Source organism: Cataglyphis hispanica, chromosome 2 (assembly GCF_021464435.1).
Source record: "Cataglyphis hispanica isolate Lineage 1 chromosome 2, ULB_Chis1_1.0, whole genome shotgun sequence".
Taxonomy (NCBI): Eukaryota; Metazoa; Arthropoda; class Insecta; order Hymenoptera; family Formicidae; genus Cataglyphis; species Cataglyphis hispanica.
The window spans coordinates 1,149,788-1,164,872 of record NC_065955.1 but is presented as its reverse complement, the minus strand read 5'-3'; the positions used below and the strand labels follow the sequence as shown (position 1 = coordinate 1,164,872).

Here is a 15,085-nt window from a genome sequence, read left to right as displayed (position 1 = left end):
GTTGTTGATTACATACCTTGCAGAGCAGAGTGTCGTCTTTGCGGTGGCGGTGGGCTGCCGCCCGCTTCCACGCTGCTCCCACTGTGGCTGTCCAGCTGAGTGCTATGACCGCTGTCACTGCTCGTCACCGAACCTACGCACACGTCCCCAAGACACTTCTATCACTACACACGTTCCAGCTGGGGGATTATCCGACCTGATGCGATTGCTAAACACACTATCGTCTAATCGCGGCGTTCGTTCGAAATCCGTGTCTCTTTGCTCTAACCGGAGCCAACGCGAGAACCTAATATAAACTGATCATCTCGCTACGCTCTGATTGCGTCTCTCTTGCACGTTCTTATCTACCTTTCTTGCCGTCAAGTATTTAACTTTATCAAAGTATTATCGACAAATATATTATGTACGCGATTTATATACGCTATATTAAAATTGTAACACGCGATGATTTTCTATACGTTAATCAGAAATTAAATCGTACTCGTATAAATATTTAATTTAGATTATTCAGGCTGCACATTATCTTTTATATTTACTATAATATTTTAAATTTGTCGTAAGAGAGACATTTAGTGATTTTTCAAATCATTTATTTCAAATCATTACAAGCAGCATAGATATCGATATCGTTACGATTCCGTATGTCCCATGGTATGAGAGCTCCGAATCGAAGCCACATTTTGTTTTGAATTTAGATTCGTAAGGGTATTCGTGATGTCTAATCAAAAAGAAAAGCTCGCGCTACAATAATCGGCGTACAAGATGCGTGTGTGTATGTGTATGGGTATGTATGTGTGTGTGTATGTGCGTGTATGTGTACGTATGTAAATATGTGTATATATGGATCAACTAAATAACATGGAACATTTATGATTGCGTAAACGGCTGTGCAGCGTGCATAATAATGAGACTCCTTGTTGCGAGACCTGACCAGTGTATGTAACGAGCAATGAAAGTGCGTGATGGTGCTTCGCGAGATGCATATCTAGCAAGTTGATATTTATATTTAATTAACAATCTATCAATATATATGTATAAATAATTTAAAAAATTATAAATAAGAAGCAATTAAAAGTGTTGTAACAGATAGATTTTTAGATTTATTTGATCGGAACGATTAGTCTATGAATGAGGTCTTTAGAAAAACCTAGAAAATAAGTATCATGTGGATAGCATCTCGCTTCAAACCATTTTGTAAGAAATAAATTGTACTCACCGCTTGTCAAGGTTTTCCTCAGCGGTTGAAGATTGCTCAAGCTAGTTACACTACTGCTCTCCGCACTGAGATCAACAGGCGGCGGTAGACTAGCGGGTGTATCACTATGGGATCGCTCGTGCATTGGTACTCTGCTGCCGGATCCTACTCTTCTAGGTGCACCTGGACTAGGCTCTAAACCGCTCGAGTGTAGAGCCAATCCCGGTACCGGTAGCGGCGGTGGACAATGTTTAGGTTGATATGGTCGTGTCTTGTGGGGATCTGACAGAGCCAGCATTTTCCTAACCGCCTGTGGTGACGCAGCGCCGAATTTTGTACCTATAAAACCGTAATCAATACAAACTATAAGAAAAAATTAAAAAAAAAAAAAAATAAATTACAAAGCACAATTAAGAAATATTTACTGACCTTGTATACTTTTCCTGCCTTCGCTAGTGCTGCTGGCGCTACTAGTAGTCGACAAAGTAGGTGACGGATGCCTTCTTCCTCGACTGCCACTCAGCGGAACCGCAGCGGCGACTGCAACTGCTCCTGCGTGCGGTTCACAATCAACGGAAAGTTGATGCAGTCGCTCTTCATCCGTGATTACTTTCATGTTCGCAAGATAGGCCTTCACTCTTCGGACCATCTGTGCTTCCTCAAACATTTTCTTCGGATTTGGTGCGGCCGTGGATTTCTTTCGTCGTTTCACCGTCGCAGTTTGGCCGCCTATAAATCACAATATCGCAGTTGTGTATGAACTATTTAAGAAATCAAACCAGTAATAACAAAATAGTAAAAAAAAATACTTACCCTGATTGCCAGTGGTCATTTGATTCAAAGCAACCATCGCAGAACTCGGTGGTTGCCCGCCTCTCTCCAACATAGTTAGTAAATCATAGGGTGAAGAGCACATGTTTGTCAGTGTTCTCACTTCTTTAGCAATCATTCTGAGTTTCTCAAAGTTTACCAAACCTTCTACTCTCGAATCATTACCAAGATGTATGAAAGTCAAATCCTTTTTCACGACCGGATAAAATGGTATCTAAAAGAAAATTTGTTTAACTCGTTATCGATCACTTAAGGCTGTCATAAGTTCGAATTGCAGATCGCTATACGCTATCAAAGTAAATGGCAATAAGAGATATCTTATTTGATATAATATATATAAAAGACGATAACTCACTATTGGTGGTTGTGTTTGCTCAGATGCCACCAATTGCCGATATTTACTCATGTTGCGGCTGGGATCCATTAATTCCTGCAAATCACTAAATAATCTTTGATATTTAGTTGGCAGTTTTTCCCACGAGGCTCTTAATCTTGACACCGCACCATGGCCCAAACCGGATACGATTGCGAACATTGAATTGAAATTTTTGCACTCCTTACATTGACCTATTAAAAAAAAAGAAAAAAAAATTGTTGATAAAATAACTATAGAAGATAAGTAAGGAAAAGAATACATGTATATGCGGTAGATACTCACGCGCTATTTTGATAAATTGTTTTATAATCTTACTGCGCCGCACGAGATTATGCTCGGAACAGACTTCTGTTACAACCCAAAACATTTCTCTGTTGACTAGTTCTGCAAATTGACTGAGCATAGGCACGCCATACCTGCTCTTCAATTCAAACAAATCATCCACATATTCTGTGGACTCGATTTGTCTGTAACGCAAAATATGTAAAAATAAATTTGTCATCAAAATGTATAATTGAATAGAATTTCAAATACAATTTATAAAGTAAATTTATACGTTTTCTACATATCCTAAATTACCTAAATATACTAAAATCTTGTAGAGTCAGTTGTATCGCCACCTCCACGGCGTTCAATTGCAAGAAATGAACTTGAGATTCTCGAATGAGTTCCGGAGCTTGATCGTCGGCTACTAAAGTTTCGGAAATTCCATTAGTTTTCAAATAGTATCGGGAACTCAATCCGATTCTTTCCGCAAGATTCTGCAATTGATCTGGTAATCTACGCTGCTTGATCATGCCACCTTCGCCGACACTCACTTCTGCTAGAGAAAAGTTTGAACTGCTTTCCGTTATACCAAATTCTTGAAGCGCAAGCATTACCACCTACAATAAATTAAATGTCAGTAAATAAAAATCTTTGTTTATTTAATATCGGTAACATAAATTTACGTACCTCATGTGCCGTCGTTTCTTTGTGGATAAGAAGATATTTGCAGGTTTGATCTGCTTTGTATACCTTGAGCACGTGTTCGGGATAATCGTTTGCTCTTAAATCATCATAACAATAAAGTGAAGTAAGATCTGGATTACTCTTTGAGTGATAGAGATTAGTGGTTGTTTGCGAAAGCCCTGTTCCCGGTGGCGTATGTGGTGGTGCAAGAGAATCGTCCATGTGTACACCGTCGCTGTTAAAATTATAAAATATTTTATATTAGCCGAAAATTCACATATTAATTATCATTTATTCCGCAATATCTTTCAATGCACTTACTTGATTGTGTTCTTTGGCAGTATATTCATTTTCATAAGTGCTTTTTGTAATCGTCGCTTGGGTCCAAGAGTCATAAATCCTTTGTGCTCTTTTTTGGCATCTTTGCATGGCGATACATTGTTATCGGGAATTAACAATGGTACTCCACCAATCATGGGATTTAAAGGATTCACGGCAGTCATAGGATCTACATGCGTCGACAGTCTAGCACGTGGATCTGACTGAAGCCTGGGTATTTCCGGCTTACTTGACCTACCTCGGGGTCTCGGAGAGTTATCTGGCATCTGAAGCATTTCTTTGAAAGCTATAAAAATAAATAATCAACGATAAAGAATGGACATTTTATTATCAATTCTGGTTTTAAAAAAACGATTAGACTCACCAAGTAAATTAGATTTTACAGTTATGCTGAGATGCGTAGAAGCTCTCAGAATATCAAGTGCTTTCGCGTGATTCACATGCTCGAAACTTTGACCGTTCACTTCTAAGATCTGGTCACCCCTTTTTAAACCAACATCTTCAGCCTTAGATCTCTTGTCAACTTTTGAAATAAATATACCGAAACCTCTCTCAAATCCTCCTAATATGCTAAAATTTAGGACTTCGTCTCTGTTTGGTCTCGCTAATGTTACATTCCGCGTTCTCGCTTTCGCCGCACATGCAATATTTAATAACCTGAAACAATTATGTATACGTAATAATTGTGTTTCTTAATGCTCCAATTCATTTTCTTTTCCACAAAACAAAATGGAAAAAAATTAACTTTACCTTTGTTGTCCTAGCATTTTTTCTCTTTCCAGTCCGGTTTCGAATGCTTCTAAAAATTCCATCATCGCTGGATCAGTCTCGAAATCAGTAAAATGATTATTCACCCATAAGAGTACGACGCGAGCAACACGATCTCGCACTTGTGCTTGATCGAACCATTCCAACAATTGACTTGCGACCAACAACGGGCTATCGATGAACGTTCGATGAGTCAATAAAAAGTCTTCTACATAAGTAGGATCTGTAATACTGTTTTCTTCGATGAGCTGTAACATTAAACGTTCCGGCGTTCCCCGTATCACCACGTGACCTCTTCGCGCGGCACCGTCCAAAGCTCCTCGTAACTCTGTCACTAAAATTACTCTTCCATTCTCTTCGTGTCTCCTAGTATTCTCTTCGCCTTGATGTTGAATTCGAAAATAATCTGCTTGTGTGACGCAAACAAATTGGCAATCGTCGCATCTGTAAAAAAAAAAAACGCATTTTCGTTTTCTTATATCTTTCTATATAACAATCGATATGAAAGTAGTAAAGATACAAATTACAAACTTTGTTCTCATAACTCCGCGATGTAATAGTCTTTCCATAGTAGGCAAGATACCGAAGCTGTCTCCAAGACCGAGCTGTTCAATTTCACCATTGCTGTGCTCAATCTCGACAGCACCGTTAATCAACACGCTCCAACTATCGAGCTCCTCGCCATCATTCAAGACCACCATACCGGCTCGATCGACCACTGCAAATACCATTACAGCGCACAGCGCTCTTCTAACGGCCAAAGTCATATTTGTGAAAGCTTTCAACTGTTGTGTGAATTCCAAAAGTATCTCTATGTCGTCCTCCGTTCTCTCAACAGGGTCCTTCTCTAAACATTCTCGTACAGGATCGCGCACTGTTAAACTCTAAAACATTGCAATGACAAAAATTAAAATAAATGTAATGTATCTCTAAGCAAAAAGATAAACCACAGTACTTACATCCATGCTTTCTGCTAGATCTTCCTCTTCATCGCTGTCGACAATGGATTCGACCAGACCAGAGAGATCCACCTCGTCGGGATCCGCGTCTAATGAACTTTGTACTGATGTCATTGTGTCAGATCCACTGTATGCTGAACTTGTGTCACTCGAATGACTGCTTCTATTTGATTTCTGGTACAACTCTGGCCTGCCTGTCAGGCCCTGTGAGAACTATAATAAAAAAGAATTTTTATCAATCCATTTAATATTTAATATTTTTAAATTTCTTATTAAAAGATTTATTTGTGTGCGTAATTTTTACATAAGATTATATCATGATTTACAAATACTTTTACACATTATTCTTACAAATAAAAATTGAAAATATTTTGATAAAATAGTTTGATGAATCACATTTTACTTTTCATTTTTCATAAATATTATATATATATATATATATATATATATATATATATATATTTATCATCATATATATAGCTAAAAATTAATATAATAAAATTTTGATATAAATTATAACATATTTAACAAAAAAATGTGTTATAATGTAAATTGTAATCATTTAATGAATAGACATAACACACATACTAAAATATGAGATATATAAATTCTATGAGAATGTTAAAAGTCAATAAAATGTGTTATATGATAAAAATTATTAATGACAGAATAAAAGAAAACAATGAATGAAAATTAGGAAACATACTAATAAAAAAAATTAATATCTGTCATTTATACAAATATATCTACAAAAGTATTGTACACAAAGCGAAATAAATGTAAGATATACATAATAACAATACATATATAATTCAACATCTCCACTTATGACGACTCCTAACCTTTCTCTAGACTATCAATTAATAATAGCAACGGGCATTTAAGATTGCCTAACGATAATTCGTGAAAGAGAAATTTACGAGGACAATCCGCGACATTATTCCTCCATGTGATTAAGATGACCTATGCCTACATTGCGAGGAACAAAAACATTATCGACGACGACGACGACGATGCCGCTAGCTCGCTAGGAATAGCAAATACCAGGAATGGGCGTGATTGGGACAGTTGACGGTTAGGTTAGGTCACAGAGCATGACATCACGCACGCATGCACGCAGATTGTATGTGCATCGAGCGCGGATACACTTCGTCGCATGCGCGCACATACACATCCGTCATCCAAACAAAACATATCTACAACGATGTCCGCGCTGTCATGTCATCAGGAGAGGCGTACACCCCGCGATCTCCAGGAAGGGAATGGTGGCGCGTCCGCGAAGGAGTCAAGGCCATTTTGAGTATCTCGAGATGAGAAGAGGCACTCACTTGGTACATGCCGTACGCGTCCATCGCGAGAGTCGCACGATCCCGCTGTGATCCTGTTGTTCGTATCCTCCTTCTTAACCGAGAAAATCACGGCAAATTTGACGAATCGTCCGCGACTACGGGCGTCCGCAGCAACATTTTCTTACACGCCGATCGTGTTCTTTTCTTACTCGGCGTGTCGTATCGCGCATGGACACAAATCGAGACGCGCGGCGCGACGCGGCGCGGCGTGACCCTCTTTGTACAGCTTAGCACGAAACTCGTGACGCGTCCGACCGAGACCGACCGTCCGATCCGTTTGTCTGTCCGTCCGTCCGTCCGTCCCGTCTGTCGTCGTCGATGCGGCGGACCATCAACTTAGCGGACTGCCTCTCCTCCCGCAGCCACCCTCGCCGTGCCGACCGCTGGCATTCCCTTCGAGAACGCAGGGTAGTCACGTGATTTGCCGCGCCGAGCGGCTCCTCAGGCTCGTGTCAACGGGGGGCGCAGCCGTGCCGGCCGGTGAGGAAACGATGCCGGGCCACCTGTAGCTTCTGCACGCGATGTCGCATTTTTTTTTTTGAGTGAAAATTCGGAAAAATTTTTCTCGTTTTTTTGTCCGTTACAAACGAAATTAATAAATTGCATCATTAAATCCGACTCTTGATAAGCTGACAGTAAAATGTAATAAAAAATAGACGTTTATTTAAATTAATAACATTTTTTACAAATTAAATCCAAATTGTATTTGCTTTTTCAATATAATTATACTAAAATTTACCATAAATCAATTAATAAATAATTTTAAATGATTAATAATCTTTTTAATAATTAATAATTGAATAATTTTTAATAATGAATAATCGTTTGAGAATAAAAATTTGAAGTATACAAATATATAAAAACAGAAACCTATATGAATTTGATAGATTATATAAGGTTAGCTAATCAATTCTTGAGAGAAGTAAAAACTGTCAAAGAAAAAAATAAAATAATAAAAATAATAATAAAATAATGCTCAACTAATGTCGATATATAGAAATTTGATTTGACAACTACTAAATTAAACTAGATTTCGTTATAAGGATAGACAATGGTTGGAAATTTAATGAATATTCGTCGTCCATACAATACAAATATTACCTGGATATTTAATTAAATTAATTAAATTCCGTAACTAACTACATATATCTCATACGATCAATATTTATTCTAATTTCATGGTTCACAAATACAACTAGAATTTGCGCATCTCTTAAAAAATAATCTCAATATTTGCGGTGGATTAATTAGTAATATAAAAAAAAATATATCCGAATCCTTATTAATGTAATACACAACAATTATTATTGAATTAGAATTGATTTCATTACAATATTCGCGCGCAACACAAATAAAATTGCAGCAAAGATTAAAAATAAAAATTGCACGATAATGATCTGTAATTTATTAATGCTTACAGTCAGACTATGTTGGGAGAGAAGGGTTGCGAGTGCAATTTGCAGCATGGGAACAGGGAATTTAAATAACGGCAACCATATCTAGATTCGTGGGAGACGGTTACTTGATGAGTTTAGAAGCGATTTGAGATGATGAATAATTATGAATAATTATGAATTTACTTTACGTGGAGTTGCATTAAAAAGAGGAATAAAAACCGCGATAAGGAATAAAAAGCTCTCCTTGAATTTTCTGTCAAATGATGTAGGTATAGCATATTATCAATCCAAAATTTTTTCATCATGACTTTATGAATTAAATATTATTCTATTTTAATTAAATAATGAAAATATATAATTATAAATTTTAAAATTAACGTGTAAAATACTACAATAATTTTAAATAAAATCACTGATAAATGTATAGCACAAAAAGAAAAAAAAAGTAAAGAATAACAAAATATTTTTATAATAAATCACGATTAAATTCACGATAATTGCAATCGAATGTAGATGCTCGATGATAATCTCGTGACGATAGAATATAACATAAATAACTGAGATTAAAAATAACGATAACGCTCGATATGTAATACAACCTACTTCGATTTGCACACCCACGCGAATGTCAGCAGGAACAGCCAGCCGAACGTAACGTCATAAGAATATTGCAAAACACGCTCGAGAAGCTGATCTAGAAAAAACACGCCAGTGCTCCCGCGATTAATATTCATCAGCTTTCGCGATTAGTTAATGCCATGCGGAACAATAAGCAAGCAATGACGTAAATTGACGCCGATAACGACACCTGAATTGATCTTAAAGGGTCTCTCAGACTGTCAGACGATCGTGTGAGATGCGCCTAAGGAGTCGACGGACGGTCGATCGAGACGCGGAGAAAGGAGAGAGAGAGAGAGAAAGAGAGACAGGCAGATGGAGAGATTGGTGCGTAGAGGAGAACATCGTCGCTGCTGGTCCACTCAAAGCATCCAGCAACGGATAGTAAACGCTCAAAGGCCACTGCCCGACTCGACAGATGATTTATACGACCCGTTATGTCGCTCGTGTGCGTCTCACTTTTCCTTTTGTCCCGAGCTACGCACTACTTTCCAAATTGTTTCCTCCATTCAGCTTTTTGTCCGCCGGCATAAGCCACACGGATTCGACATTAATGAAATTTTGATTATCGAAATGATTCCGCGAACAGTTTCATGGGTATATGTATACATAAATTGATACTGTCGAAAGCTTATATGTCCGTCATCTGGCACCGGTATTGATGAGAAGATAATTGGAGAAGAAAAACATGTGTTATACGAGATGAACGTTTCGAGAGAGAAAAAAATTTCGAAAATATTCCCCAAAAAATTATTACAAACTTTTTCCACAAAGATTTCCGTATATATCTATTCAAGATCATATGATAACAATATCTTAAAATTTTTCTATTACAACTGGATAAAAATGGATATTTATATCCATTTATATCCAGATTTATAAAGTCAAGCAAATAAACAGAGTAATGATTTATGTGCCAAAAAAAAAAAAACATGTCTGTGAATATTTGAAAATAAGAATCCTGCAGTCAATCTATCCCTTTCAAGAAAACGTCTTCGAGCTTCGATTTGTTTAGCTGAATAAAAGGAAAAAATCACACAAACCATCGTGATTACTAAATTTGTTGTAAAAATCAGTAATAAATAAAAATATTTACCGTATCATCGAAGACCAGGTTGACCTGACGGTGGTCGGTTATGGGATGCGGGTGCGGTGGTCGATGCATCCTTCCTCCGCCATGAACTTCCGGATAATCGATCTGCAAGAAAGACAAACATTAGCTTACAATGATAAGTATAAAACCTATAAATATAAATTATGTCTAATTTATCAATCTCTTCAGGAAATTATCGATCTGGAAGAGGAAATGATTATATGCGTGTGTGTAATAAAACGCGCGTTTGAATAATCATCGAGGAATGATGTCGATGTCAATATGTAAGCGCAACTTGATATCTACGCGCTAACTCGCAGCGTCCCACATAACCAGGACAGATAAGCGTAATGTACGGGATATTCTAAAGCTCTATCGTCAGTGTTTTTATCTGTGAACTTTATCAACTTATAGTCCAATCTTCTCTAGCAAAAACTTGATTGCAAAGCAACGTCTTTCAATCTTTAGAACATTAAAAGATATATATACAAATATATATATATATATATATATAAATGATAAAATTAGACCATAAATTATAACATTACATCAAAGAACACCTAATCCTAAAATTAATTTAAAAAAAAAGTTTAATTACCTATGTTTATCTCTGAGATTTTATTCATCAAAATGTCTTTTTACTTTCAGTTACTCATCAATTCAAAATTGATGTTGCTGTATTTAGTTTAAAGAAAAAAAAATTCCATCGCTTAATCGGAAAAAAACTTCAAACAAAAACAGTTTTTGCACTATGCAATCGTTCAAGAAACTTTTGTTAAGAATTTGCGAATAGAATCCGTGAATAAATAAGACTGCATATCACTTGAAAAAATATTCAATACAAACGATTATTATTTTTAAGTTAGATATATGCATGAAACTGCAATTGAACAACTGGATAAAGTATCGCGTCACAATTTATACAAAGATAATAATAAATAAGTTTCAAGCAGAATGGAAGCGCCGATGATATTTCACTCAAAGGACGCTCATTGATAATCTAATCGGGCGCGACGCCACCTGCAGATGCGAATGTTGCAGCTGTGTTACTTCGTTCTAAACAATACATTTAGACAATTTATCATTATATTTTAAAAGAACTCCATAAATATATATATATATATCTGCAAAATTTAAATATTTCTAAATAACATTGTTTTTATTTGCATTGATAATATACGATCGAAAATAAGAAATAGATATTTAATAAGAATCATGATCGATACTATGCGCAATGATCCGCAATGTCAAATCATACTAAATTTCAACATGATATAATATGTAATATACGATGAGAGAAAACAGAAACAGATGGTATCCGTGGTATATTATGAATTTGAAAGTAGAATCAAGTAAAAGCAAATCTCTCTTCCTAACAACACTTTCCATGCAAAAAGAATTAAATTCCGTGGGAATATTGGATTGGACGGAAAGTTCATGCCGTTTTTTCGACTTCATCTGTTAACAAATATATTCCAATACATTGTTTACAAAATAAAAAATACAAAGCAGTTTGTGTTGAAGATAATTTAGCGCGCATGTACAATATAATCTTAATTAAAAATTGGAAAATAACTTATATGTAATAACATTAAATGTATCAATTGACACATGTATATTTATCGATTTTTTAAAAGAATATAGAATATAGAAGAATAAAGAATATAGAAGACGCGTAGAAAAACTATTAATTATTATATTATTTTAATTATATTATTTTAATTAATAATAAACTCCATAAGTTTCATGAAAAGCTCGCTGCTATTAATTGCATGTCATAATAATATTAAAAGAAAAAAAATTAGCATCTCAGACTTTTAATTATCAATTGCTTATAATATTAGTTTTTCAGTCTTCATTTTCGCTGCCCTTCGCTCTCTAATGCCTCTTTTTCAGTCAACAGACAGCGGCATTTGTTGCTGAACAGTACGAAAAAAAAAAAAAAGAATGAAAGAGAGACAATGAGACGAGTGCACTTCGGGCCGGAACTCGTAGGCCGGACTTCCGGTAGATATGCCGGTATATGTTCCATTCACGGAACCGCTCCCTCGTGACTTGATTGTTAGAGTGAATGGTTCAGTCCAATTTCGGGATGAAAGTTCAGTTTCTATCGGCAATCGATCGAACGATACGACGTTCCGATTCGGCATTTTGCGCGGTCGCATATATGTCGCGGGACACACACAAAGAGAAAAGTCCAATGTATCGTTCCTTATATCATATGAGAAACGACAAAACGTTACTTGCAAATTTTTCAGCATTCTATCTACGTAGTAGTTGAAAAAAAAAAAATTGCTAACAAATCCTAGGATTACTTTGATATTAAAAACACTGCTAATGCTCGTATTGAATAATATGCAATCATAATATTTTGTAATTATCTCTCTTGCTTAACCATACTCGATTTTGAAAGCACGCATAACATTCCCAATCAGCAAAACGCAATCATGACACAATCAATAACATACGTTTGCAAAATGTGCATATGTTTTCCTGACATAACGATTGGTTTGTAAACAATTGCCGCATTAGACATGAATGCAAATCAAGAATTATTCGAGCAGAAATATTTTACAATATGCGTTTAATTGCGTTAATGTTACATACACATACTTAATTTCTATTAATTACTAAAAGTCTATTAAAAATATAAATTATTTTAAATCAGTAAAATTTAAACAAAAATTTTACCTATTAAATGTATAATAAATGAAAAATAAAAATATTTAAATTAAAGATACATTATTAACATTATTGTTAATAATAATACATTAAGAAAAAATATTATGATATTATACATCTGATAATTTCCAAGGAAATAAAATTATTATGTGTCTGTATAAACTCTAAAATGCGGCATATATATGAGAAGATAATTAATCAAACTCTTGTAAAAATGATTAATGTGATAAATAGTATAATAATTATTTTGGTAATTAAATAAAACAAAAAGAGTATGCAAAATAATATTCTAAAATACGATTATTATATTGATTTTGTTTACCTCCAATGTTGTCGATTCTTTACAAATAATTAACTACAATCCGACAAAAAAGTGATACATAATCTGTCAATACACAATCTCTCATTCATGCCGCCTGTCATTCTCCTACATTGTACGTTCAATCTCTGCGTGGGACTTTCGACCCGTGAGTGGGCGGCATGCGTCCACGTGTACACACACTCGTTGTGCATCGAACAAGATAAAACGATCGCGAGATACAAACGCGGTTTACCTCTTCGTTCTTTACATCGGTCTCGACTAAACATTAATGACCTCGTTCGTATCATCACGGTCGCTAGTATCATCGCTCTCTCCAGATTATCACTTGAAAGAAATATAATCGCACTATATCGATGTTTCATCAGATTTTATATAAAATTAAATGATTATTTCCGCAACACCGCAAAGAAATAACATAAAAAACCAATTCTTTTATATTAAAATCATTAATAAAAATAATTTCTACTATACTTGCAATGAATGTTTTCAATGAAACTGTCTAATCAATTTTGTTTTACACACTTTTGTGTACATATTTTGTATAAGGATAAAGTATAAAATATTTGACACATATAATTTATATTTCTGCAAATTGTTGTATCAATAAAATAAAATAAAATAACCAAATAGAAAATATATGTAATAAGAATTTAAATTTTCCGATAATATAAGAATCAATATAAATGATATATTTTAATTTTTCTAATTTATTAGATTTTCAATATTTCTTATCAAAGATATAAAAAAACATACTCTTTTATCAGTCCTTGATACAATGTTTGCGTAGTGTTTAGTTTTCTTCTCAAACATCAAAGTAAACGTTAGCGTGTTATAAAAATAAACTTTCATTACAAGTATTAGTCAATTTAATAGATTGGTAGATGCAATGCATTCTCCCTGTTACATCGCGGAGAATCCATTACATCTATCTTCTTTCAATTCACTTCTTTACCTCGGATGACACGATCGATAGGGTTCTGGGTGTACCAGGCCAGCTTTTAGACAACGATCGCCCTTTCCGTTTTCTTACGACGATCCGAGATCGTCCAGTCCTGCTTGCGTGTTTCAACATCGCGAATAATTATCGCTCAATTTAATAGAGATTACAAAACGCCTGAGTGTACGCTACTTCCATGCGCTTTCCTCACTGCCATCTCATTATATAAATTAATTGGCAAACGTCATATTTCACTGTCAACTAAACCAGTCAATCGCGTAGAGGATACTGAATTCAACCTCACACAATGTTATGTTGTTTTCAACAATACACCGATACGTTCTCACGTTGTTCACCGATTAGACACTTCGCGCTGCAAAAACCAAGCAAGCGCTCTGTAAACATGAAGCCTCGCGTGAACACGACTGGAATTGATGAGAGGCGAACCGTGCGCAATGGTGCACTCGTAACTAGCTTAATGTGCTGTTCGTTTAATCACGCGGCGATTCTGTCGAGCGGAGACCTTGCGAGCCAATGCGATCTCGAGGCCGATGTCGACGGAGATGGCTTCCGAGTGAAATCGTTAATAAAACTATCTGTCGCTCAGAACGCGGTCGTGATTTGACACATGTACACGCTCTTACACACATCGTGTCTCGCGGAGAACTGAATCGTTCACGATTCTTGAAGAGGGCCGAAGACCGCGGATCATGGTCTTTGCGGTCACGTGACTACGCACTCAGGAACGTAGAAAGACTTATCGTATGACGCGACGTTTGTCCTATCGATATCAGAAATTGTGAAATCTAATATAAAATTAATGAGTAAGAATTTCATTTAAAATAATTTATGATAAAAGAACTCAATTTAAGTTGAAACGGATATTGTGAATATAAAAAAGTACGATAAATGTACGTATAGATGCATTTAATATAAATATAATTCGATTTAGTGTACAAAATAAAAAGTAATAATGGATTTTGTAGAATATATAAATATTTTTTTAGAAAGCAATATCTTTCTAATTAAATTAATAAATAATACCATTTATTATATTTTATACTTTATACATTTAATTAAAACAAATGTTTTTCTCTTTTAAATATAATGTTACATTTTCGTAACAAATTGAAAAAAAAAAAAAATTTCTATATTAATTTAGTTAAAGACATATACGAATATCGTACACACGTGTTAACGTAAAAAGTGACACTGTGCTCCTCTGAATAATTTAGAAAAACTCGTGCTATTCTAGAACCTGAAACAAG

The 15,085-nt window shown here is 35.3% G+C and overlaps 1 protein-coding gene across 7 annotated transcripts in view; it reads right to left on the bottom strand.

Moving 5' to 3' along the window:
- The window catches only part of LOC126857162 (rap guanine nucleotide exchange factor 2-like), a 111,647-nt gene that overhangs the window by 8,274 nt on the left and 88,288 nt on the right, over positions 1-15,085 (bottom strand). For 5 of the 7 annotated variants that reach the window (XM_050606358.1, XM_050606374.1, XM_050606363.1 and 2 more), the window contains 14 exons: positions 9,880-9,981; positions 5,420-5,632; positions 4,992-5,344; positions 4,443-4,904; positions 4,057-4,349; positions 3,675-3,978; positions 3,357-3,588; positions 2,982-3,286; positions 2,685-2,869; positions 2,382-2,593; positions 2,009-2,240; positions 1,625-1,924; positions 1,217-1,534; positions 17-133 (listed from right to left, as the gene is read on the bottom strand). In XM_050606358.1, coding sequence (XP_050462315.1) covers positions 17-133; positions 1,217-1,534; positions 1,625-1,924; positions 2,009-2,240; positions 2,382-2,593; positions 2,685-2,869; positions 2,982-3,286; positions 3,357-3,588; positions 3,675-3,978; positions 4,057-4,349; positions 4,443-4,904; positions 4,992-5,344; positions 5,420-5,632; positions 9,880-9,981 — 3,628 coding nt within the window. Of the gene's footprint in view, positions 1-16; positions 134-1,216; positions 1,535-1,624; positions 1,925-2,008; positions 2,241-2,381; positions 2,594-2,684; positions 2,870-2,981; positions 3,287-3,356; positions 3,589-3,674; positions 3,979-4,056; positions 4,350-4,442; positions 4,905-4,991; positions 5,345-5,419; positions 5,633-6,747; positions 7,126-9,879; positions 9,982-15,085 lie in introns of those variants that run through there. The other 2 variants (XM_050606384.1, XM_050606390.1) reach the window with 2 other exon arrangements.